The 27682-nt window shown below is 39.7% G+C and overlaps 1 protein-coding gene across 10 annotated transcripts in view; it reads right to left on the bottom strand.

Annotated features, from left to right (window-relative positions):
• Positions 1 to 27682, bottom strand: part of PPFIBP1 (PPFIA binding protein 1) — a 184433-nt gene that overhangs the window by 39472 nt on the left and 117279 nt on the right. For 8 of the 10 annotated variants that reach the window (XM_060114029.1, XM_060114030.1, XM_060114028.1 and 5 more), the window contains 7 exons: positions 25725 to 25930; positions 11740 to 11826; positions 10536 to 10649; positions 9380 to 9511; positions 4911 to 5003; positions 3015 to 3129; positions 1254 to 1286 (listed from right to left, as the gene is read on the bottom strand). In XM_060114029.1, the coding sequence (XP_059970012.1) occupies positions 1254 to 1286; positions 3015 to 3129; positions 4911 to 5003; positions 9380 to 9511; positions 10536 to 10649; positions 11740 to 11826; positions 25725 to 25930 (780 nt within the window). The remainder of the gene's footprint in view (positions 1 to 1253; positions 1287 to 3014; positions 3130 to 4910; positions 5004 to 9379; positions 9512 to 10535; positions 10650 to 11739; positions 11827 to 25724; positions 25931 to 27682) is intronic. The other 2 variants (XM_060114037.1, XM_060114038.1) reach the window with 1 other exon arrangement.

The following is a 27682-nucleotide window of genomic DNA, read 5'->3' as shown; positions in this document are numbered from 1 at the left end:
AACTCACCTTAATAGTCATCATTCCAGAAAGAAAACAACTACCCTCTCTCAAAGCAAAAACAAAATCCTCATAAGAACACTGAAGATGAAATTTCAGTGCTATAACAATAAAAATACAGAGTTTTCAAAGAAGAAACTTATAAAGCAGGTGAAAGCAATGAATGGTGTATATATGACAAAAGCAGAGAAAATGATGTTCGGTTATAACCAAGATGGAGATACAAATGGTAAGAGCCTGAAGGAACGTGATATTTACGTGAGTATCATGCTAAGAAGCTGGCTGTAGGTTCCATACAGAAGAATAACAAGTACTTTGCTTCATCTATAAGCTTCATTTCCAGTCTATTTTAAAACGTTTTTCAACAATACTATTTTAAAAGGCCAAAGTAAGCGATTCTCCTTAAAATGTGAGATTCAAATACAAAAGCATGTTACTTTAGTAATAAAAAACCAAACATTTTAAATATGGAAAGTCGACCCAAAATGAAATCACAAATTAAAAAAATTGAAACAGAGGAAAAAGTTCAGCTAAAGTTCTCAGCTTTTGAGGACCAAAAAATACTACTGAAGGTAAATTTTAAAACAGTGGTGCATCGTTCAGCTCTGATACAATACTTTCAATTAAGGTATACTGTTTAGGAACTGCTTTTCTTTTTCTTTTTTTTTTTTAATGGCAAATTCCCTTAAGAACTTAATGTCTGGAGGAAAGTCCGCTAAGGCTTTATCTTTACACTGCATTCATTAAATCTAGTCTCTGTTAGTCAGCCTGGGTACAATTTCTTTTGTAACACAAGAGGATATGTTTATAGAAGCCCTTAATATAGGTCTCAGTGGAAAAGTGGGCTACAAAACATTGGAAAACAAAAGCAAAGTTCAAAATAATCTTCAACTGTGGTAAACCGTAAAAACAGTAGGTTTTCATAGGAGTATAAACATTATTTTCTCCTCGGACCCTGTACCTACTGGGCCATGGAGAAAACGCTGCCTCACCTCCACCACTCTGAGCGCTCTGGTATATCCTGCAGAGCAGAAGGGCTGAACCAGGAACAATAAGCAAAACGGTCTTTTACTCCTTGTTTTATTGTTTGTTTATTTGCCCTCTATTTTGTACACTCTGAAGAAATGGGGAGCTTATTGATGAAGCAATTTTACATCTCTGGGGAGAGAAATGTTTTCAAAACACATGCAAAGAACAGTCCAAGTAGTACTTTTGGTGAATGTAAAGGCTGATGGAAATACACCAAAAACCTTACTTTTGTCTTTGAGCTTCTTTTTAAAATTTTCATCTGTGCAGGAAAACCCATCGAATTGGAAGTTAGCATACATTACAACAATAAGTAATATTTTAAAAGCACTATTATCTGGTCTCCTTTTACCTAAAATAAAGAGACTCTAACCTCATAAAACTGAATATTAAGCATTATTTTCTGACTTTAGGACTGATACTACAATATAATATGCCCTCTGTGAGGTTAGAAAGAGAACCTAATGTTAATCAGAAGATGTAAATCTGAGTTACTACCTCTGTTACTTCATCTTTCTGAATTTTGATTTTCTTGTATTAAAATTGGGCCTTCGGAGTACGAGTGCTTCTTACACTAACTGTGATGAAAAACCAGCTAATGTTGCATTGGTTGTTTTTTACATTTCCATTACAGTCTGATATGTGACCCTCCTGAATGTGATTAGGACATTGCTTATGTCATATTCATCTCACTGCTCAAGTTCAACAACACTGAAGTGGTCCATCTCCTGTTCACCAAGATGAGTCCACTGATCACGCAGGTAGATGTTATGTCAACATCAGATTCCATGAAGTTTCTAAACACTTGCTCTTAATGCCTGGCTGTGTACTGCTAACAAGTGGTTCACAGACCAGTGCTAGTCCTCAGATCCGACTTTGGGTAGCATTACTCTAACATAGCCAACAGAGCCTCTATGATTCCATTTTTTTCCTTAGAATCTTGAAAGCATGACTTGTCTGTGAGTGTCCTTGAAGAACATACATTCTACACATGCCAAAATAGAGGGGAAAAATCCATTTCCTTCAATGTTGGATGAATTGAGTTTTCTGATGGACAGGGGATTGTGATACCTACAGGTAAATAAAACCAGGGTATTCTAGAGCCAAGAAGACTTTGGAGGTAATTAATTCAAGCCCCTCATTGTACAGACAATAATAGATAAAATAGACAAAATAGATAAAGCAATAGATAAAAATGTACCAAATCTACACTAACTGGAATTTGTTCTGTTTTGAATGAGTCCGAAGTTGCTTTTGCCATACCATTTGTTATAACAAAGAAAGGTTAAATTTGACCGAGTGTTGTCAGATGTTACAGGCATATATATTTCCAAATATAATTTTTTAAAAACCCACATTTCATTCAAGTTATTTTCTAGCAGGTATAACCTACATTATGAAAAATTACAGTCCATATAATGTCCAGGACAAACCTCCTCAATTTATGAAAACAATTTTTTGGATAAATTCATACAGTTTTCCCAAAACAGAATTAACCTATTTTGCTTTCTAGAAGGTTGAGGGCTCAATGCATGATAAGAAATGTTCATTAACTTTCCAAAGATACAGAGCCTTCCCTCTCTCCTCTCAAAAAGGCAGGCAAGGTTCCTAAATGCTTTACTTTATGTTGTCTCAAGTTCAGTTCAGAGGGGAATAATCTTGGGACATAGTTTTGTTTCCTTTTAATTCTTTCTGACACTTCCTTGTATTGCAATTTGGACATCATGGGAATTTACCATGTAGTAATCTAAAATAAAGTCCCACTAAAGTACAGAGGTGCCCTTCTCCAGCTGCTCAAGAGGAAGTTAACAGATGCCCAAGCACAGTAAAGAGGCTTGGAGGAGTCCCTGCAGTCCTGGGCCCAGATGGCTTCTGCTACTCCTCTCTCTCTTAGATGCTAATGGTACACATCATCTAACATCAGTTTCTTTTATAGATCTTGGACGACTTTAACAAAATAAGAGAACAAATGTTAAATACATATTCCTACCTCGATCAAGAATTTCAATCCCTTCTCCTTTCATCTTGCAAACCAATTTTTCTTGTAGTCTTTTTACTTCAGATTCCTTCTCTTCCAGCTGTTCTTTTAGAGATGCCAGTTCCTCCTACAAATGATAAGTTCATTTAAAAAGAGTAGATTATGACTAAAAGGGAATATTCAGAGAGTCTGTTAACTCTTAAGTCAATAATTAGTTTTTGTGAATGAAACAAAAAACTACAAGAATTTAGACGCAAACTTCAGAAATCAGACAGTGGCAATGATAAGCAGGAAGCAAGACAATTAATAAAAGTACAACTTATAATAATTATGGTATAATTATTTCAAGTTTCCTTGTGACCAAATTAAAAATAAATCTTTTAAAGTGTGATTAGGACTAGGGCAGCCCTAAGGTTTAAATCTTATGTTAAGTAAAAAATCTGAACAAGTTAATCAAGGAAGATAATCAAATTAGATGCTTAGTGTCATACAAGCAAAACAAAATGCAAATTGGAAAATAATATATTAGACTTGCTTGACATTTATTCAGCATTTCAAGATGGCACTCATGTTCCCTGGACAAGATAGAGCTTAATTAGTGGGTAAGGTAGCACGCGATGAACAACTTTAGTCAAACCATGGGACTAAATAATTCACCCTCATCACTAAGGTAAAAGAATAGAATCTCCTACAACAATGGAAAAAAAGAGATTTAGAAAACAGATTTTAAGTCTTTTTTTTTTAACTACACAACTATTTAAGACCCCAAATCCAATGTGCTATCTATCTACTAATGTTTGTTTTCATTTCATTTTGGTAAAGAATTAGCTTTGACAAATTTAAGTTTTGCTGGCTTTATTTAACCCAAGAAATAAAGCTATGCAACGCTAATAAGTGCACTTTTATTTTTCTTAATATAGTTTCAGTCTCTAAAGATAAGTACTATGTTTAGTATTATGAGAAGATGTAGCTCTCCAATGGAGCTAAGAAGTTGGCCCTATAATTTTTGTTTATGGTAGGAATGGACACCAAATACAAGGAATTTTCAGTAGCACTGGCAAAAAGTGCTGCTTGTTCTCACTGTGCTTCTAAGCAGTAACTTCTACTCACTGCCAGGACAGAGTTAACCGATGTACACATTTATTGTCAAGAAGGAAGAAAACAGTGTCTACTATTGATACCAGAGTTCTTTCACAGGTGAATTGCTGCAATTATTTTACCATGCTTGAATCTCAGATAGTCCAAGAGAGTGAGATTTAATTTATAAACGAATACTTTTATTTTACCTGCTTATTGTTTTTCACTATTTCATATGTTTCTGAAAACAATATTAGGGATCGTATCGTCCCTCTAATCAGCTTTAAACATATTTTTAAAGAACAGATGACACACACACAAAATGAATGCACACACCACTAAAAACACCATCACAGCAAAACAACACAAGCCAGAAAGCAACAGGCCATGGACCCCATTACCCAAGGTCTACTACACCTTCAGGGACTCCCACTTTTGTTCCATCCGCTGCTTTTCATACTGCATCTGACCCACCTTGATTTTCATGCTAGAAAGTTTGGCCATTAAAGACTGGTAGAGAGACAGGAGTGAAAGAAAACTACAGATAGAAAAAGACAAGCTAAGTAACCAAGAAAACAGTATCAGTTTATAAAGGAGGTTAGATAATTAAGAGAAATGACAGGCTATGTTCTATCAGATTAGTTAAACCCTGATTCTTATTCAGAACAGTAGTGTTTAAATTCAAGATGGTCTCCAGCTTGGGGAAAAACTTCATTCCCTTGTAAAATGCCTTCTCTATCATATACTAAGTAGAACATGTATTTTATTTATATTATTGATTGTAGATAGTGAACCATTTATATAAAAATTTTTGCCATTGTGAGAACTTACTTTGGTAGATTTCAGCTTTTTTTCATTCTGAAGTCTTTCATTGTCCATTTCACTGACTCTTAACCTCAAATCACTGATCTCCTGCATTAGCCCCTGTCCAAAAAGCGACAAGGAAATACATTAGGAAAGCAGTAACACACTTATCTACCAAAATAGCAGCTTGGAAATCTTCAGTCAATAGCTCCTGAGTTAAAGCTGGATGAATGAGATCAGACAAATGAAAATGAATGTGTCTCCTTGAGACTTAAAGCATCTTTCCATTGAAAACATTGCCTCTGCCCTAAAATGATGGGATTGATTATGAAAGTGAAAGGTGACTAAAATTTTAAGAAATGTAGCTGATCGCTTACTATCATTGAGCAAATATTTCTAGACTAAAAATCACTATATGAACTCTTATCTTTTAAAATAAACCAGAGAAATTTTCTTTAGTAAAGTCATTTACTTTTAGAGACTTTTCAGTGATATATGGGTATTTATAAAAATACTTTAATAATTTCTTAATTTTTCTACAAAAAAATAGATTGTTCATCAGCCCAATCTTGGAGAATCAAATGAAATTTAAACACTTTAGACCAAGGATTCACAACTTGAGGGTAGATGAGGGCCTTATCATTTACAAATATATTCAGTATCATAATAATTTTATATTTGGAAAATGAAAAAGAAAGCAATCCTAATGTTTTCATAATACAAATACAATCATACAACTTTTCTACTTTTATTTTAAAAAAACTAATTTGCTTATAAAATTTGTCTAAATATTCTGAGCAATAGTGACATATCTTTGTCCAGAGCCCAGAGAATAGGAAATGAGAATATGAAACAATACCAACTTATCCAAAAGAAGGGCTCAAATACTCTGTGAAGACTTTTTTTTTTTTTTTAACCACAAGGCATGAAGACCCCACCAATGGTTAACGTGCTTTTGTTCCTTTCTTTTCAAGACATTTATTCCTGAGTCACAGATTCATAGACGGAAAAGAATTACACAAGAATACTGTAAAAAACAAATAGAACAATGTAATAAGAAATAAAATGTTTTTATTGAGGGATTATTCTAAACTTCTAAGTGTAAGAATTAATCTCACAGGGGCTAGAAAAAAGGATGCTGTTGTGAAATACATTTCTCAGAAAACCTACAAGCTTTTAAATTGTAGTTTCTTGTAAAAGGGGGAAAACTACTACCTAGTATTATATAATAATTACTTATTAATATTAATTATAATTACTATTAATACAATGTTTCAATAAGAGGATGTCTATTTTCTCCTTTTATGAATGAGGTAAATAACTGCTTGACATCACTTAATAACGTTTTAGTTGTGAGTCCTTATGTACAAGTTCAGAATTCAAGTTCAAGGAAAAAGTCAGTTTCTCCCATTTATTTATCTCCTACTTATTAACCATCTTTGCATAATATGAATTCTTAGTAGCCTTTCTTAATCAATCTGGTCTTTCTTATATATATTTTCCCACTTTCTTATTGGTAAAAAACAGCTTTGAATTCTATTGGATTGTTGTATTTTACCACTTCCTTTAGAAATAGTGGCAATTTGTAAAGAAGAAGAAACAAATGAAGAAAATAGAGTTATAAATTGAGGTCATTTTTCTACTAAAAAAACCCCACCCAATCATCCTTTGTGGCAACGCTATAAATATGAACATAAATTTCTAATCTGAAAGAAGCCCTGTCTTCCCATGAAAAGTCAAGCTGGAAAATCTGGAAGTAGCTCCTTAATATGAAACTTTTAAAAATGTAATACAAATTATTTCCAACTAACTTCTTATCAGAAGTTCAGTACTGCTTTAAAAAGAAAATCCCTGTTATCTTTTCCTTTTCAGAAAACTCTTCAGGGCTCCACAGAAACTCATTTCTGATATCTGTATTCTTAACACAAGGGGGCACCATTGAACGATGCCAAACATCTATCAGTACTTCCTAGGACAAGCAAGCCCTCAATCTTCCAAAGTTTCAAGACTCTTACCCCCAGTCTTTTGGAAGTATCTATACTTCTTCCCCCCACTCCAATGTTTTCTTAGAAATTAATCTCCAAATAATCTAAAATTCTAAGACAATGAGCATTCTATGCTCATTCTAAGAAAATAAGCATATTCAATTTTAATTTTTTAGTTTTAATTTTGAAGACTACTTTATTTTCATGTTTAACAAAGTTTATCATATATCCCATAATCTCTGAGTATGTGCATGCTATATTTTAACAATAGTGTTGAATGTTTATTAGAAAATTATCAGGGATTACTACAAGTTTGATAACAAGATCACCTTGCATATGATTGAGAGAATGCACGAGTGAAGCAAGGAAACCCGAAAAAAAGGATTTATAAAAAATGCAGGGGCTTCCCTGGTGGCGCAGTGGTTGAGAGTCCGCCTGCCGATGCAGGGGACACGGGTTCGTGCCCCGATCCCGGAAGATCCCACATGCCGTGGAGCGGCTGGGCCCGCGAGCCATGGCCGCGGAGCCTGTGTGTCCGGAGCCTGTGCTCCGCAACGGGAGAGGCCACAGCAGTGAGAGGCCCGCGTACAGCAAAAAAAAAAAAAAAAAAAAAAAAAAAATGCAGACAAACTCAAGAGATGTAGATATTGCTCTGGGGTCTTACAAAAAAAAAAAAAAATCCTAAAACGGCTACTTCAATTTAGTCCCAATATTTGGTTAACATCTCATATCCAAATTAACCACAGTTGTGCCGGTTAAGACTTTCCCTAAACTTTGTGTGTATAATAAGGTCACCTCTTAATGCCCCAAAACTATAAACTTCTTTCCTGACACCAGAGTTAGCTCCATTGCCATGTTATCCATCTGTTGACTGAATTCTATCAATGTGTTCTGTGGCAGCTGTGGAATCAGGGAAAGACAGAAGGGAAAAGAGGAAATATCCAAACAGACTTTTAAAGAAAGCACAAAAGCTAGAATTTTAATGAAAGTAGGTAACTTCCTAAGTTTTGTTTTAAAAGCCCCAGTCTCAATTAAATGAAAAACATACTTATATAGGTGACTGACAAAGAGCTTTAAGATTAAAACATGAGTTAAGTTGGGGATTTCCTTTTGCTACTGAGAAATTAATACATATACCAAGACTTTCTATTATAGTTACATCTTCGACAGAAAATTTAATTTTAAAAATAGCAATGGAGGGCTTCCCTGGTGGCGCAGTGGTTGAGAATCTGCCTGCCAATGCAGGGGACACGGGTTCGAGCCCTGGTCTGGGAAGATCCCACATGCCGCGGAGCAACTGGGCCCGTGAGCCACAATTACTGAGCCTGTGCGTGCGATAAGGAGTGGCCTCCGCTTGCCACAACTAGAGAAAGCTCTCGCACAGAAACAAAGACCCAAAACAGCCATAAATAAATAAATAAATAAATAAATAAATTTTAAAAAATAAATAAAAATAAAAAAATAAAATAAAAATAGCAATGGAGTAAACCTTATTAAATTCAGCTCTAGGAAGGACTTTCACACAGTGGATAACACATGTGGATAATATATATCATATCGTGATGGCATGTAGTGAGCAGAAAACAAATATTTGAAATGAAGATAGAGGGGGAAAGTAAGTAAATGATTTCTCCTCTCTCCTTCTTGGTACCCATTTTTCTAATTCAGTGTGACACCTCTCCATACCCCAACTGAGGAAACAAAATAAAGAGAAAGGAAGAGATGGCCCTAGGAGAGAAAAAAATTCTTTATATTTATTTTCAAATGAATAGATTTCATATGGATATGCTCTGAACTCCCCCCTTGACAAAAAAGCAATTAACAAATAAGAAAACCTGGATTAACAATAAACTAGGTCAAACAAACAAGAAAGCATGTTTAGCCAGGAAAATGGGTATTTCAAGTTGTAGAATCTACCCTGAATTTCACTAAAGTATACTGAGCTGTATTTATTTGGAATGATTTACATGTGGATTAGACCAAAAGTAGAAGGCCAAATTAAATGACCTCTAAAAATCTGCGATTTTTATGATTACATAATGAAAGCATGTTTGCTATACACATTTTAAAATATACTTATTATAGAGTAAGTAGTCAGTGTGCTTAAATAAGAACTACTAGTAAAATCATGCACTTGAACCCATTATTTCCACAATGAAGAGAATCAGTATGGATGAACAGATGGACAGATGGATGCATGGATGGCTAGATAGATAGACAGAAGCTCCAAATGTCCGAAAGTCAAAAGGCAAGTGAAAGGATTAATATTTCATATCAAAAGTCTCAAGCTAAAAATTACCACTATCATTTAGTGATAAAAAGTCAGTGTAAGTTTATTCTTAAAAAGAAGCAGGGATAATGAGGGAACATAGTGATTAACTGTCTCTCCTTCACAACTACAAGGAATTTCAACTTGTTCTAGGAATACGTATGTGCGAGATATATAAGTATGCATATATATGTGCATACATATGTAAATGTATATAAAGAGAGAGGAAGGGTATTACTTACTTCTGTGTCTCTGAATCTATCTTCGTAATCCAATCTGTCCTTCTCTACAGCTGTCAATTTTAACTTCAAGTTAGATATTTCAGCCATCAGGTCCAACTTCTGAGTTTCTAAGGATGTCCTGCTCAGAAGCTCCTATTAGAATTTAAGAGACACATCCAAAAGTTGTTTTATTGTAAACAGCCACATATGGATGCGTCTCACTTGTGACTACAAAGCAGTAACTCTTAAGTAGAGGATGTGAAGATTAATTACTAAATAGATACATTTGGAAAAAGTATTTGCTTTACTTACCCTTCAAAGAGCCGAACTAATGCTCAATAAGCATTATATTGATACACACATATATAAACATATATATTCTTAAGCCTGATGATAACACTGATGATGCTATTATGTTTGCTATGTGCCAGACACTGTTCTTACAGGTATTCAGTGGTTCAGTCCTCAAAACAACCTTATGAGTTAGAAACTCATAGGATAATTCATGAATTATGCTTATTCAACAGACAAGGAAGCTAAGGAACAGAGAGGTTAAGAACTTGCAGAAAGTCATACAGCAAGGAAATGGCAAAGCAGAGACTCAACCTTAACAGTCTCGCTCCAGTGTGCATTCTACCTGCTGTATTATAGGCCCTCTCATAGATGAGCACCATATGTGTGTGTACCCACATACATTATAACATTTTTCCAATAAGTCATATAAGGTACTTATCTTTTTTCTTAATCACAAAATATACATTCATGGTTGGAAATTAGGAAACCACATGAAAGCATAAAGGAGACATTTAAAATTATCTACAATCCTATTAATATTTTATTCCAGACTCTAATTGCAGTGAACACTTTCTACCGTGTGTATGTGTTTAGAGACCTGCTACTCTAGGTTTTTTGCTTAAAATAAGCCAGGGGACTTCCCTGGTGGTCCAGTGGTTAAGACTCCACGCTTCCACCGTAGGGGGCGTGGGTTTGATCCCTGGTCGGGGAACTAAGATCCCACATGCTGAGCGGCGCAGCCAAAGAGAAAAAAAAGTAAAATAAACCAGGCTAAGTGAATCACGAAATTCACCACTGCATCAGGGCAAACACAACATATAAATGTAGCATCTCAAATAGGCCAGCAGAAAAACCCCACCTTGGTACCGGCTTCTGAACATACCTGTTGCAGCATTTCTTCTGTGGCATTCAACTTCTCTCTGTGCTCTTCAAGGCAAAACTCCAAATCGCGAATCTTTTCTCCCTGAGCCTCTACCTGGTCTGTTAACACACTTACCTGTATTTAGAGCAAAATATTGTAATGGATTAGGAAGAATTTGGGTCCCACTGCCAACTTTATTTCTCTACATAGAACAAAAACTGGGATGATGTTACCACTCATTTGGCTGTAAAAAAAAGAAATCTGAGAATTAATAAGAAACCAGACCTTCACACTCTTATTTATGTGATGCTTATTGGTCTGAGGACTCCTATTCAATTTTCAAGGAAGTTAGGGCTGATTGGGGACACTTTATAGAGAAAGAGCATATACAGAAATTATCTTTTTTGAGGGATGGTGGGGGTAGGAGGTGGTATTAGAGATTAAGAGAGGAAATGAAGTTAATGTTTGAAAGAGAAGTTATCAAGGACTATTTAAATCTGACGCTTGACAAACAAAGAGTCCAGGGAATTCAAATTCCATGAGATCTTTCATGATCACACCGTCCACGAATGTGCTCGAAAGCCAGGGTGTAGCTCAGAGGTCCAAGAGGAGCCACTGGCTTAGTCCTTCCTCCCCAGTGCTTACTGCAAACCTGAGTTGTCCTCCCAGCGATCAACAGCCTAGTAAATAGGCTTCAGTTCTTTTAGCTCAACATACCAAAGTAAAACTACGGGCCAAGGATTTAAAAGATTATGAAGGAGAGGAAAACTCTAATCTAGCCTACAAACAGGACTCCACTACTCACTTTGTGCTTTGTTTGGTCCATGGTATCATTTTTAACATTGAAAAATTAAACATATATTCAGATTCAGAAATACTTATTCATATTTATGGAATAGATGTATGAATATACAGACACACATATATAGTATACAAATCAGAATTTCTGCTATATATTAAAAAAGAAACAGCTCACATCAGAAAATCAGATGACACTGTGCCTGTCATGAGACTGGCCCTTGAAGAGCAGAGCCTGAGAAGTGTTGTTCACATGTAAGCTTGTTCTGCCACAGTCCTCACCGCTCCTGAACGTGTACAGATGGCCTACTGCGTTTATTTCTATTAACAGTCTGGCTCCTGCGAGCATCTGAACTTGCCATCCCAATTTAAAATGGTCTTTGTAAGTTAAGTCATGAGGGAAAAACAGCATTTAAAAATCACTTGCCTGAAGAACGAGAGATTCTTTATCATTTTCTAAACGTGCCAGCCTTTCTTGATACACATCTCCATTCCCAGGGAGGTGTCCATTTGTCTGAAAAAGGAAGTGATATGGGTAAGCCTGACCCTCTTTAAAACTGAACTACTGTGAGGGACTTTCCTGGTGGCACAGTGGTTAAGACTCACGCTCCCAATGCCAGGGGCCTGGGTTCAATCCCACATGCATGCTGCAAGTAAGAGTTCACATGCCACAACTAAGGAGCCGGCTAGCCGCAACTAAGGAGCCTGCCTGCCTCAACTAAAGACCTGGTGCTACCAAAAAAAAAAAAAGAGTAAAAATTGAACTACTGTGGGTAAATAAAAATTGCATATGTTTTTAATCCAAGGAACCTGAATTGAATTCAGCGCAGCGGTTACTGCCCTTAATAGAAAATATGAGAAGGAAACAGGGTTCATATACAAAGCAACAACAAGAACAAAAAACAACTCATCAAGAAGAAAATAATGACCCAAAAGGAACAGTGGCTTCTGACAGTCACTGACAGTGGATGCCCACCTGGGCACGCAAAGCTTTGTGAGCGTGTGGTCGGGCACAAAATCGCTCTTTCCCCCTGAATGCCTCTATCCGCGGGAATGACCTGGGAGGTCCTTCCATTCCTGCCCTCTCCTCCCAAAATCCCAAAACCAGGACTACCAGTGCCGGCCTTTACACGGGAGACAGCAGGGGACTTTACACCACCGGCCTCTTCCTGCTACTCAAGTCTTCAAATCACAGGACAAATCTTCCCTTCCTCTTTTTTTTTTTTTTTTTTTTTTTTTGCGGTACAGGGGCGTCTCACCGTTGTGGCCTCTCCCGTTGCGGAGCACAGGCTCCGGACGCGCAGGCTCAGCGGCCATGGCTCACGGGCCCAGCTGCTCCGCGGCATGTGGGATCTTCCCGGACCGGGGCACGAACCCGTGTCCTCTGCATCGGCAGGCAGACTCTCAACCACTGGGCCACCAGGGAAGCTCTTCCCTTCCCCTTTGAAGCCTTTCTCTTTTCCCCCAAGAGCTTAAGCACTGAGTCCACAAAGACCTCCCCTTGCAGCACGGACTAGCCATGCTCACCGGTGATTTACCACATTCCGTTCTGAATTCATTAACTTCTCATGGGTTTGCTTGTTCACTTACTGTTACTCTAAGCTTCCAGGCAGAGCCTGCAAACTGGTATCATCTTGTAACCTCCACAGCATGCAGGCCAGGGATCTACTTAGACTAGTGCTTACTCTTTGTTCTCCTCCCTTCTGCCCCCTTTTTATCAGATTTGGGCCTATTTATGGATGGCACAAATGCCAAAGGAAGTACAGACTGGGAAAGGAAGTGTAGATTTTTTTCCTCGGCCGTCTTGTATTGCAATATATACAAGTGATTAAGGAGACAGATTGAAAAGGCTCACAGAGCACAGACAACATAAAAATGTCACCTTGAAATAGAGGAGTATATGTGCTGTGTCTCTTGGTATCTCATTTAAACAGTTCCTAATCACATAATGTGTAATCCCAATAGAATTTCCTGATTCCTCATTCAAATACAACAGAAATAAAAGCCAGTGGAGTCCAAAATGGTTAGATGGGGCTGCCCAGCATTCAATTGAAAAAGCAAATAAACAACCTCAGACTTCAAGAAAATACACACTGTACATACTTACTGCCCAGAACATGGCTGACGTGACAGCAATTATTTTTCCAGAATTAAGTGCTTTTATCATTCTGCCTTTCCAATTAATGCATTTTTTAAGTATTAATTCTGAGAAGAACAAAGTTATGTGTTGGGAAGGAAACAAAAAAAAACAGGGCCTCCCTGGTGGCGCAAGTGGTTGAGAGTCCGCCTGCCGATGCAGGGGATACGGGTTCGTGCCCCGGTCTGGGAGGATCCCATATGCCGCAGAGCGGCTGGGCCCGTGAGCCATGGCCGCTGGGCCTGCGCGTCCGGAGCCTGCGCGTCCGGAGCCTGTGCTCCGCAACGGGGGAGGCCACAACAGTGAGAGGCCCGCATACCGCAAAAAAAAAAAAAAAAAAAAAAAAAAAATGGAGCTTCAACAAAAAAGAAAATTGCAGGATGTTTCTTCTTAAAACATCGGTGCACTGGATGTATTTCCCATGAGGCCACAAGAGAACCTGAAACTAATTTAGTAAGCATGCACTGTGTGGATAAAATTTTTAACATCACCTGCTTGACCACACATACCTGCACAATTATCACAGCATAATTCTATTTTTGTTGTAAACGGAAGTGCCCAGAATTAAATTACAAGTATTAGGAGGAGTCTGACGGAGTGGCCAGGATGACTTCCATCCCTGGGGACTAACAGGAAAATGAAATTTATGTTAACTTCTTTTATTTTTTTTATTTTTTTATTTTTTTGCTGTACGCGGGCCTCTCACTGTTGTGGCCCCTCCTGTTGCGGAGCACAGGCTCCGGACGCACAGGCTCAGCGGCCATGGCTCACGGGCCCAGCCGCTCCGCGGCATGTGGGATCTTCCTGGACCGGGGCACGAGCCCGTGTCCCCTGCATCGGCAGGCGGACTCTCAACCACTGTGCCACCAGGGAAGCCCCTATGTTAACTTCTTGAGGACAGTTTTTTGGAAAAGAGCCAGGATGTGTAACGCATGTTCTCGATCTAAGAAAGTGCTGAGACGGGCCCCTATACAGCTTTAAATTCTTCATATTGATTAGGAACATTAGCAGGCATCTGCTTTTAAAACTACATAAGCAATGTTTTATAAACAGATCCATTTCATTGGGTAGAAAAAAAAAGCTTTCTGCTCAGTGAAGACATAAAACAAAAATCCTCTTTCTCCTGACTGAAGGAAATTAGAGCAAGATTAGAAGTGTGTCTAGGGCAAGTTCTAGAAGGGTTTCATGAAACCACTGCCTATGATATGGAAATAAGTTGTTTCAAAACCAGTTCTACAAAATTATCCATTTAAAAATACTAAAAATTGACCACAATAAGCATATTCACATTTCTTAACACTGTATTGATATTTACAAGCACTCGTAACACTCAAGAGTAGTTTATTTTTAAACACTAAAATCACTCTAGGAACACAAAGCAAAAGAGCCACTACTGGAATGATTACATGCTTTCAAAGCACTGTGTTGACTTACTCAAGCAGGTAAAGGTCTATTCTATTCACGTTTATTTCTGTTTCTGCTAATTTTGTTACCTTTGCCTAAAAAATGTCAGCAAGAGGTAAATTCCATTAGGCAACCACCCTACCGCCCCTATTCTTCCTCCGTCTCCTGTGCTCTACCCACCAGACCACCCCAAGCCTCCCCAAACCCGGCATGCTCTCTCACAAACCAATTCTATTCCCTCTGCGTGGACTGTGTTTCCTACCCTTTCCTCCTTGTTCCTCACTCTTTTTTTTTTTTTTAAAGGAGAACCTAACCATTCAGTTTTTTTTTTTTTTAATGGTTCTCCTTGTTTTTTTTTTTCTTTTTTTTTTTTAGATGTTGGGGGGTAGGAGTTTATGAATTTATTTATTTTATTTTTGCTGTGTTGGGTCTTCGTTTCTGTGTGAGGGCTTTCTCTAGTTGTGGCCAGCAGGGGCCACTCTTCATCGTGGTGCGTGGGCCTCTCACTATCGCGGCCTCTCTTGTTGTGGAGCACAGGCTCCAGACACGCAGGCTCAGTAGTTTTGGCTCACGGGCCTAGTTGCTCCACGGCATGTGGGATCCTCTCAGACCAGGGCGCAAACCCATGTCCCCTGAATTAGCAGGCAGATTCTCAACCACTGCGCCACCAAGGAAGCCCAGTTCCTCACTCTTTAAGGTCCACCTCAAATGGGGTTTGGTCTGGAAAGTCTTCCTTGAATTGCCTGTTCACTTATATGCCAGTTACAGCATCCAGATGACCCTTCACTACAGCAGGCATCACACTGAAAGGACTAGGCTAGACTTGGCTACCTATGCGTCTCTCTCTTCCAACAGACTCTGCATTCTTTGTTGGCTCCTCTTTCCATCTGACGCGCAGTGAAGGACTGCTGCTAACTGCTGAATGAAGGAACGATGATAGGGGCTCAATAAAACATCAGACGAATAAAAGATGAATGAATGTTTGGTTCTATCCTGGCCTTCCTTCTTCTCAGTAAGACTTTTTTTTTTGACTTTTTTTTTTTTTTTTTTTTTTTGCGGTACGCAGGTCTCTCACTGTTGTGGCCTCTCCCGTTGAGGAGCACGGGCTCTGGACACGCAGGCTCAGCGGCCATGGCTCATGGGCCCAGCCGCTCCGCAGCATGTGGGATCTTCCCGGACCGGGGCACAAACCCATGTCCCCTGCATCGGCAGGCGGACTCTCAACCACTGCGCCACCAGGGAAGCCCTCAGTAAGACTTCTATTCACATTTCCTCTACCACCTGGTACACACACTCCTTTCTCCTCAAGCCTGTACCCCCCTCTTCCTACCACATTTAAGAAGTGACCTCAGGGCTTCCCTGGTGGCGCAGTGGTTGAGAGTCTGCCTGCCGACGCAGGGGACGCGGGTTCGTTCCTCTGTCTGGGAAGATCCCACATGCCGCGGAGCGGCTGGGCCCGTGAGCCATGGCCACTGAGCCTGCGCGTCCGGAGCCTGTGCTCCGCAACGGGAGAGGCCACAACAGTGAGAGGCCCGCGTACTGAAAAAAAAAAAAAAAAAAAAAAAAGAGGTGACCTCAGAGCCTTTTTAATGGACAGTAATTGAGGTCCTCTTGCATGAACTCCCTCATATACTTCCTCCTTCAACGCACAACATTACGTGCTGCCTCCTACGTCTTACGTCTTCCTTCCTGCCAGTCTCAGGGGAGCTGAGCCTTAACTCCTTCCTAAAAGCTTACCATTCCTCTACTCTGGAACCTTGATTTCCTGTTTCCCTGAGAACTGACCTGCAATTATTGCCTCTTTCCTCCTCATCATCAATTTCTTCCTCTCAATGAACTTTCGTCCATTCTCCTTTCTAACATCTACTTGGGGGTTCTGTGCCCACCCCTGTACGCCCTCCCACTCCTCTCTGCCTGTATCTTTCACAGAAATCCATCTTTCATAGCCAGTTCCCACCTCCTCCTCCTCCTCATACTGTGCCATTCTCTTCTCCTCTACTGACTTCTCTTCTGTGTCTCGTCTTGAACTTCACAATTCACTTTTCATCATATTCCACCAGGGAGGGCTTACTAGTGATTTTACGCGAGTTGGTCACTTATTCTTCCCAAGAGTACCTCAGTACGAAACTCTCTTACATTTCTTTTGATTCTCCCATGATGCTTACAAAACCCTAAGCTCATAATTAAAAACATATTTGGTATAAACTCTTGTTGAGTCAATTTAACATCCAAAACACTGAACACCAGCCCAAATTACTTTACTCAAAATCCCAGAGATGCCTTCAGAATAACTCTTTCTAGTTCAACTCATGACACAACCCTACATTGACCATGTTCAGTCCAGCTGAAAGTTTAAGTCAAAATTGGAATCAACTGGAGGATTTCAACAACGTAATCGTCAACTAACGGTGTGTGGAAGAGTGGGACTGTAGCACACCAGGGAGGGCAAGGCAGGAGATGCAGCGGGGCTGTAACAGTGATACTTTAATTTAATTAAGGAACCCATGGTGTTGGCCAGATGTTCCTGGCATAATGGAGGAAAAATGTCTACAAAGTTTGATTCCTCATAGAATTACAGAATCCTAGGGCTAGCCAGAAACCACACCCGAGAATGTGAACTGCCTGAACTCACGTGGCAGGTGCTACATATAATATCAAGCACCATCTACTTTAGCCTTTGCCATCTAAGTAGAAGCTCTTCTTTTCATATTAACTTCCCCTTAATCATCAAATATAAATTCACAATCAAGTAAAAAGATGTAATGTTAACATCTTGACTTACGTGGGTCTCTTTTTTAAAATGTTTTTTTACAGAAATTTTCAAACATATATAAAAGTAAAGGCTATAATGATGAAACCCTTTGTACTCATCACCCAGTTTCAATAGTTATTAATTCATGGTAGGTGGGAGTCTTCTGTCTGTTATTTTTGCTGAAAGTATCATGCTGTGTTTTCCTCTGATTTTCTTACTTCTGTTGGTTTGCATTAGCCTACACTTGGCCCTCTTTTGTCCCCAACCTTCATTTTTGGTTTGTTGTTCTTTCCTGAGTTCTGTTGTACTGTTAAAATCCAAGATCAACATACAAGCAGTGATTTGCCACAATTAAACTTATTTATAACATAGAACTCATTTTGAATATAACATTCCTAAATCAGAATGTTGAGTAACTAAATTAAAATAGGGAAAAGAAAATCAGTCCAATTTTATAAGGACAACAAATGTTAAGAAATAGTTGGACTAGTACTATCACACACACACACACACACACACCCCTCCTCATTCTCTCTCTCTCTCTCTCTCTCTCCACCCAGTAAATATATATAGTTTTAAAAACTGCCATGCCAGGCTTCCCTGGTGGCGCAGTGGTTGAGGGTCCGCCTGCCGATACGGGGGATGCGGGTTCGTGTCCTTGTCTAGGAAGATCCCACATGCCGCAGAGCGGCTGGGCCCGTGAGCCATGGCCGCTGAGCCTGCGCGGCTGGAGACTGTGCTCCGCAACGGGAGAGGCCACAGCAGTGAGAGGCCCGTGTACCACACACACACACAAAAAACCCCCACAAAACTGCCATGCCCTTTTGACTTCATGATTCTGTTTCTTAAAATTCAGTATCAACAAAGGAAAGCGGGTTGCGGGGGGGGGGGGAGTTCCCTGGTGGCCTAGTGGTTAGGATTCCAGGTTTTCACTGCCATGGCCCGGGTTCAATCCCTGGTTGAAGAACTGAGATCCCACAAGCCGCACGGTGTGGCCAAAAAAAGAGAAAGAAAGAAAAGGGAATGTGCAGTTCACGCAAGCTCCTTTAATTAAATGTTATCTTTAGCTACCAAAAGACATATCTAATACAGGGTCTTTCATGTCCTAATCACAGTATTATATCTGTACCACCGCATGCAAACATTTATTGCCTGCTCTCCTAGGAGAGACTGGGGAGGAGAAGAGAGTGAGATCAGACTTGAATCTTTCAGCCACAAGTATCTCAGTCATATTTCATTTCGGTCCAACACCGCAATAAGGCATCTCATACTCTTTTGTCCTAAGAGTTAAAGAACACTACACCATAACGTTGGAAATCAGGCCACCAGGCAGAAGCGGTGCTCCGCTGCCCTGTCCTCGCACTTGATGTGGTGTAATTAGGGTGGGGAGGCCTACCTTTGTGCTGTAAACAATCATCTCAGGGCCACACTGCTACCATTTGGGGCCAGTGGAGCATCCCCTCCAACCAGCCAGTGCCCCTGTGTACTATAGTACCTCTGACTCTGGGTCAGTCTTGCAAACAGCCCACTTATTTTTCCTTCCTAAATTTCTATTGCAGTTCAGAAGAACAAACATCTTCAGGAAGCCCTCTATTTATTCCAAACTCTCAGCATCTCTGCTCAGAAAGAAAACCAAAAGGGGAAATAAACCTCACACACATTTCGTCCCATCCCAAAAGCCCAATCATGACCCTCTCCTAGAAAGACATCAGTGTATTCAATGTTGTCAGAAAGTACATCAAAGACTGAAACTCCGAATGAGCCTGAATATATTCTGTACTTTCCAAGTCAAGATTAGAGATGTGGTCAAAATTAGACTATGGCTTTGAGGTTTTGTTTTTCTGGGTTTTAATTTTCACAGTGCTTGTTTCCCAGAGACAGAAAGTATCTTCTTAACTAAACAGTACTCTGGAGTGAGAGAAACCACCACAGCAGTAGGCCAGCCTCTGAGGGTCACTACTCCAAAAATGTAACTACATCTGAAATGCTGGGGAAAGCAGCAGATGCCAAGTGCTTTCATCTGCCAGTCTTCTTAGAAATACAGTGAGAGAGCTTCCCTTGGAGTATTTGTGCCAAATTAAAATATTAATTGCCAAGATACAATGGCTATCCTGTTACACAGCTAGGGCATGCCAGCACCTCCCTCATGCGTGCATCCACAGCCAATACAGGGTGAGGTTAGACTGCTTTAGTGTCTCCTAAAGAGTTCTTTTAGACACTTTTCTTGAGCAGAGAAGATGGGCTGTACCCCCTCCTCGCCTTATTTTCATACACATCACCATGCTCCTGAAGCTTCTGTAGCAGGGAGGGGGTACACGATGAGGCTGCAACATTATCCTGGTCCCAGGTGTACTCCAAAGTCCCCTGAGTCCCAGAAGGAGGGAGAACAGAAGGTCCCGTAGAAACTAAGGCCCAGCTCCTATTCTAGGAGGGCACCATATGCATTCATTCACCTGTTATTCATTCCTTTATTCATATTTATTAAAATCTAGCTATGTGACAGGATGCAGAGCCAGCGAAAGAACCAGATCAAGAAAAAATGCTGTCCCTATTTTTCTTGCCACTTATTCTTTCTTAACTCACTTTCATAAAAGAATAGAGGAATCTTTTTATTCAATTCCAACAACTACTGGTAGCCTGGGATTCCACTGAAAGTGCCTCTCTCACTGTTCACACAGCACTGGCCTCTCTTGATGGAGAATTCTGCTGACTTGGTCCATTTGCTTTCCTGTTTCTGTGGACCCTTTCCATGTGAGGTTTCCAGAAGCCTAAGGGAAAAACAGGTTTAACTTCAACCAGGATGTCCCAGTGAGACGTGGCATAACTCAGATAATTGTGACCACATATGGGATACAATCTTAGGATGTACCTTGTTTGCCAAGGCTTGAAAAAACATTCCCTGGAGGTACACAGGAAAAGAGAAGCTGGCCAGAGAGCAGCAGGGATCAGGGGATGGTGGGATGGGGATGGATTCTGTGGCTGAGGGTCAGGGACTCGGGAAGAACAGCCAGCAGCCCTGGAGAGAACATACCCCGTGTCTGAACTCTTTAAATAAATTATGAATATTGTTATTTTTACAAAAACATTTAAACGAGGTACATTTAGGATTAATATTATCTTTTTTTTAACATAGAGAAAAGGTAGAAATGCATTATAATGATTTAACAGGTCAGAAGCCAGTCAAGAACACCTCATTTCCCCCATTTTATACGCTACTTATCTCATGGCTTATGGTGCCTGACTTGCAGTTTTTACCATCAGTATTTTCATTCACTTTGTTGAAAACTGTCTTTTTGTAATTTCTGGTGATTTTGAGACTGCTTCATAATTAAAAATGCCAAATGATCAGACACTTTGGGATTTCAGGATCTGGTCAAGGTCATGAACCTCAGCTCCATCTACTGGAAAAAGCATTGTAAGAAAGTTCTAGGAAAATTCATCGAGTTAGCTCTAAAGTAAACCAAAACTACTTGTTTGGCTCAAACAATTAGACATATTTTTCTATTTGCTCTCTTAAACTTTGAGCTTGATAAAGCACATAATTCTCCATTATTAATATTTGTGTTAACACACAACATTTCACAATCAAAACAGAGAATTATACTTCAGTTATTGAACAAATATGTTGTATTCAATTGATTTTTTTTTAACCACAGGAGACAAACTTCCAAGTCCTAAAAGAAACTTACTCATTCCTAGAAGGCTACAGGTATAGCTACCTGATTAAAACAAATTCATTCTTGTAGATTTAATACCCTTCACTCTAACATGCTACTAGTGTTACTATTTTCTTTTTTCTTATCCAGCTTCTGATCATATGAAACAATTGAACAGGCAGCAGAAATCAGTAGCGAAGGAATAACCTGCACCCTACAGGAAACCAGGGGATCTTCCTGGCTTGGGTAAAATAATAGTTAGAAATTCAAATGCCCAGTTGCACTAATGAGTAGATTAGCATCAGTCAGTCAAGTACATGGACTCCCAAGTTGGCCATCATTAAACATGAAAGAAATCTTAATTACGTAACTAGTATCATTAATAAGTTTTTCTAAAATATTGTGGAAGCTTCCCCATTGTCTGGGAAATATCTGTACTCTTTTATCAAAGAAGTAAACTGTAGAAATAATTGGTAACCTAATCCCCCTTGTAACTGGACTCATCCCTTTCTTTCCCTCATTGCAAAGGGTCCTGTTAAACGTTTCCCTCTGCTCTCTACAATCCACTCTTCAGTATTACCTTTTTGACTAACCCTCCACCAGGCTCACCGACAAACACTCAACGTACATTAGCTTGTGGGATCCTCATAACCCTGTGTGGCAGAAACTATCACTCCCATTTTGCAGATGAGGAAACTGAGACAAACAGCTTAAGAAAATTTCCCCAAATCCTACAAGCTTCTAAGAGTCAGAGTCAACACTTAAAGTTCAAGTCTGCTGTCTCCGGAGCCAGCGTTTGTAACTGCCAATGTACAGCCCTGCCTTCTTTATCGTTCACAGCTTTTTTACGACAGGATCTCCTTTATTCGTTATTTTGATGATTATCCCACGTACAATACAATTTGTAGGATTCTGTGTTCCTCCAATTCTAAGATGCCATTAAATTTTATCAAATTATTAATTTTAAAACTTTTGATTACAGTAAAGCACACATAAAAATTTACCATTTTAACCATGTTTACATAGACAGTTCAGTGGCACTAAGTGCATTCTCATTGTTGTGCAATCATCATCACCATCCATCTACAGAACTCTTTTCATCTTGCAAAACTGAAGCTGTTGTACCCGTTAAATATTAACTTCTCATTCCTCCCTACCCCAGCCCATGGCAACCACTATTCTATTTTCTGTCTCCGTGAATTTATTTGACTACTCTAGGTACCTTATTATTTAAAAGAAACAATCCCAGCTAAAACGTGTATAATAGATACCTCTTTTAAGATCGTAAGACACATCACAACTTCTGACATATTAAAATGGGAGAAAGCTATACCATCAGCAAATCATTAAATTGCAAGCCTTAAGACCCTAAAATTAAAGTCTGCTACAGGGTAAGCTCTGACTATTCATGTCACACCTATGCCTTTATTACTCCAAACACTCATTCCCATTCTCCCCTTCTTGCTTTGGGCTTTGCCCTTTGCCATCTTTCTTCTTTTATTTTTTTTCATTTTCTACGTGCTTGAGAAAATACATGTAATTTGGAAGGATTGGGGTCCACGTGAGGGGACAGATATAAATCAGTTGGACAAATATAAATAAGTTTAACCTTCCACAAACTTACCTCCCTGGACTCACGTCTAGTTTTTTTTTATTGTCATTTTTTGGATGAAAACTGAATCTTTGTAAGGTATGTAAAGTATTTGTCATTTTGTGGCTACTTAACTTTAAAATGTCAAATATTAAGATAGAGAGCAACCCCAAACACAAATTAACAAGCCATTATGCATCCAAAGAATAAATTTAACACAATAAATAACCTCAGTTCATCCAAATGTATATGCCATTTAATCATTCATGGAGCATCATTTATCACAAATATAATTACTGACCACCTACTAAATGCCAAGCATTGTTCTAGGCAACATCGATACACTTTTGGTTTGTTTTAAACATAGGCAAAAATCTTTGATTCACGATGCTTCCATTCCAGTTGGAGAGATAGAAAATACATATAGATATGGCAAATAAATGCTGCGTAAGAAAGTGGTGAGTTTTAGAAAAAAATAAAGCAGGGAGATGTACTACGAAGAATAAATATGTGAAATTTTAGATAGGGTGGCCAGGAAAGGCCTCACTGAGAGCACAACTTTTAAAGGAGAATGCAAGAAAGCTAGCCATACAGATATCCGAGGAAAGCACTTTCCAAGCAGAGTGAACAGCCAGTGCAAAGGCCCTGAGGCCAGTTTCCCCAGCATGTTGGAGAATCAGTGAGGAATCCCATGTGCCTGAAGTGGAGTGAAAGAGGGGAAGTGCAATGAGACACTAGGTCAGAAAGCAGTGAGGAGTAAGTCCTAAAGGCCTTGCAATCCAGCAAGTGCTTTGGCTTCTCTCAGTGAGCTGTGACTATCACTGGAAGTTTCTGAAAAAGGTATGAATGACATGATTTAGGTTCAGATACCATCATCACCACTTTCAATCTTTTCCAGAAATACTGTAACAGAACAGATTAAGCACATATTAATGGAAATGTTTTGGACACAAGTGAAAAATTCAACTGCAGTACTCTCAAGCTATGGCTGCCATTGTCTGCCTCTGGATGCTGGCTGGGAATGGGCTCCTCTACCAGCATAAGTTTCTTTCCTATTACGTGCTGAATGGTCAGGAAAACATGGAGTAAAGAAGGGGTGAGAGAGGAAGTAGAAATAGCCTAAGGAATATGCTAGGAAATGTCTGGTTTCAGAGCATGAACAATTCTCCAAAGAAATCAGCAAACCTGGATACTTAAATATCTAGAGGAGAAACTTGCAGAGCAATTATAAAGTACAATAATGAGGCACTGTGTATTATAAAAAGTAAAATATCTCTAACTATCAAGGTTGCATAGCTGCACCACCACTAAAAGATGGATCGTACTGTTTGCGCTTGAAATGGAAAGGTACAATATATTGGCCGGAAAGGTAAGAAGGTCCAGCATGGGACTGGGTGGGAGCCCCGGTATTTGTGTCACATCACATGAAAATACTTTAGTCGTAGGATGTACTATTAAGGTTCCCAAAGCAAACAGTTTGCATTTCCACCACAGACCAAAAACAGATCTTGATTCTTTCATACAATTTTCATGAGCTTTTTTTTTTTTTTTTTTTTTTTTCGGTATGCGGGCCTCTCACTGTTGTGGCCTCCCCCGTTGCGGAGCACAGGCTCCGGACGCGCAGGCTCCGGACGCGCAGGCTCAGCGGCCATGGCTCACGGGCCCAGCCGCTCCGCGGCATATGGGATCCTCCCAGACCGGGGCACGAACCCGTATCCCCTGCATCGGCAGGCGGACTCTCAACCACTTGCGCCACCAGGGAGGCCCTTCATTAGCTTTTATATAAATATTGATACAATTAACTTCTAGGCTTATTCATGCATCTTCCTAAAAATTGTACATCCTTTAAATACTTACAAAATAAACACCTGTTCTACTTTCTCCTCTGAATATTTTTGTGATATTCTTTAGATTTTACGTGTTTAACACATACTAAAACCACGGTATTTACCACTATGTCCCGGGAAAGGGCAGATCTGCCGGATGCCTAGAAAGAGGCTCATTGTTCAGTGAATAAGAGCACCATTTAAAGCCCAATCCACAGCTTAACTCATGCACTGGAACTGAAATGACTGCCACAACCACTAGATGGCACTTGACATCAACTACATCAACTACTGCTCCCTTGTTATTAGAAGTATCTATTCACTGCACTCCCTATTTTGAATTGCTACTGGGTCCTTTTACAGTAAACTTCCCAGTATTACCAGGAAAGCATCTATTAAGTGCAAGCGTTCTTTCCCTCACAGGACTATTTGTTTTTAAGCCACAGCAGGTCATTCAAGCACAACTGAAAAGCTAGTCCACTTTTATGGGTAAAATCAGATGACCAGCTGGCACTCATGAAATGTATACTAACAGCATTTTTAAAAAAACTATCCTGGGACTTCCCTGGTGGCACAGTGGTTAAGAATCTGCCTGCCAATGCAGGGGACACGGGTTTGAGCCCTAGTCCAGGAAGATCCCACATGCCGCAGAGCAACTGAGCCCATGCACCACAACTACTGAGCCTGCACTCTAGAGCCCGCAAGCCACAACTACTGAGCCTGCGCGCCTAGAGCCCGTGCTCCGCAACAAGAGAAGCCACCGCAAGTAGAAGCCCGCGCACCACAACAAAGAGTAGCCCCCGCTTGCCGCAGCTAGAGAAAGCCCGCACACAGCAACGAAGGCCCAACGCAGCCAAATATAAATTTTTTTAAAAAACTATCCTTAGAGTCAAAAGGGAATCGGAATCTCTTAAGGGATAGAATCAGGGCAAACCTATTGCCCTATAACTGTTTTTTCCTGTTCTGATCAGATATTCTACATTCTAAATTTTGGAATAAGCAACAGAAGATTCACGGTGCGGGAACTGTAACAAGCAGACATCTACCATTTGACTCTGCAGCCACTCGATGAGCGTTTCCGCCGTGGAGTCTGGGATCTGGCACCTCAAGCCTTCCTTCTCATCCGCTTCCATCATCTCTAACAACCCGCGCAGGTCTTCCACAAGGTGCAGAGCTCGCAAGCTTCCCATGAACGGGGAGGTGGGAGACTGGCAATCAAAAATCCCATTGGAATATTCCAGGGCCTTAGAACCTAGGTTTAAAAACAAAAAATCACGGAGAGTGCAATTTATGTTGGATAATATACCAAAGCTGAAGGTGGCAAGCAAGTCTAGTCACAGTGAGGAATGACCAAACAAGGAACAGGGAAAAGAGAATTCAATCACGTAAACCTCTCCAAGGCATAGTCACTTGGTGAAATAGTAAAAACCATGCAATTGATGATAAATACCAATGATCAAATATCTAACAGGGGGGCCAGCTATGTGGAGTAGTAAGAGTATGGTAGGCTTTGGAGTAAGATGTGCTGACCTCAAGGAAACAAGGGCTAAGAAGGTAGCAGATCAGTTTGGGTGGAGCCATGTATTCCCCAAAATACAAATTTTAGAAACCATAAACTCTAAATGCCCTGTAAATAAGTTGCACATTGAGGTGGAAATTGCATAGCATAATTTCAAAGGTAAGAGGGCCAGCTCCCAGTTAACTGACCAGAATTTAATCTCTGAAGAACTTCAATAACTTACATGTGTACATTTGTATATGCATGTGCATGTGTGTATAAACATTCCCCCCCCACACGATTTTGTTTGCAGGCTACTTTCAAATGCTCTTGATAACATCAGCTTGAAAACATAGTTTTACAGCCCTTTTTGTTTTCTATTACTTATTAGAGAAAACATTCTACTACTTAAATCCATACAACTGACTCACAGCCCATTCTGAAAGTACTCATATACACCTCTTCATCTCTTTGATTTTTATTTTCTGGTCTATCAAATATACATACCATCAAACATACATACTAACTTTCTACTTAAGTTTCAAGAGTTATGATATTTAGGCCATCACCTCACAAATCTGAAGGTCTTACAACTGATGAGACTTGTGAGCCAATGTGTAAGTTCTCTCTCCAGTTGGCCAGTTCTCACAATGCGGAAAGGAATTCTCTTTCAGCTGGTTCATTCTATTGATATTCCTAATACTGGACCACAAGATTTGAACCAAACATCTACCAAATTGTGTTGATGGTGACCACTGATATGCACAGTGGTAAACGCTAATGGAGCCACATAACTGTCTCAATCAACCCCCTCAGGAAACCCTGTAAAGTTGAGACGAGATCTCAGAAAAAATAGAGGAGAGTATGTCAAGAGGAAGGAAGAACAGAAAAGCATCAAAACCCAGACAGACTATAATGTCCTATTCCAGCAGTTTTAAGTATTAGGATCATCTGATGATATCATTAAAAAACACACGAGCCCATGGTAACCCTCTATTCTGTTCAGTCTCCATCACAAAACAAGGTGGGGAGAGGGGAGAGATATGTATGCAGAAAAATTCCCCAAATGTTTGTAGTCAGTTCTCCTCCTCTCCCTCTTACCTCAGCTGGAGAAATACTGATGGTAATTTGAAAATATAAATCCAGATCCTACCCACGAAGCTTTGACTGACTCAGTTTGAGGTGGGAGCTGGGGAATCTTGATTTTCTTAATAACTCTAATGCTGGTCCTGAAGCCCTGCCAGGGCTGAGGAACAAATACACCAATCTAGTGGAATATGTAAAATGTAATCCCTCAACTACTGCTCCAGAAATACCACTTTCCTTGACTAGAGCTTCACTAAAAGTGTAAGGTTACATGTAACCTCTGGTAAGAGCCTAGAATTGGTTCTAGTTGTTATATTTTCTGAAATTGTGACAGAGTAAATGGTTGAATAGTCCTTCAACTATTTAAAAGCATATATCATATAAAACAGATAAACAACAAGGACCTACTGTATAGCACGG

This window comes from Mesoplodon densirostris, chromosome 11 (assembly GCF_025265405.1).
Source record: "Mesoplodon densirostris isolate mMesDen1 chromosome 11, mMesDen1 primary haplotype, whole genome shotgun sequence".
Taxonomy (NCBI): Eukaryota; Metazoa; Chordata; class Mammalia; order Artiodactyla; family Ziphiidae; genus Mesoplodon; species Mesoplodon densirostris.
Note: the sequence above shows the minus strand (reverse complement) of the source record. Positions and strands in the feature narration are given on the sequence as shown.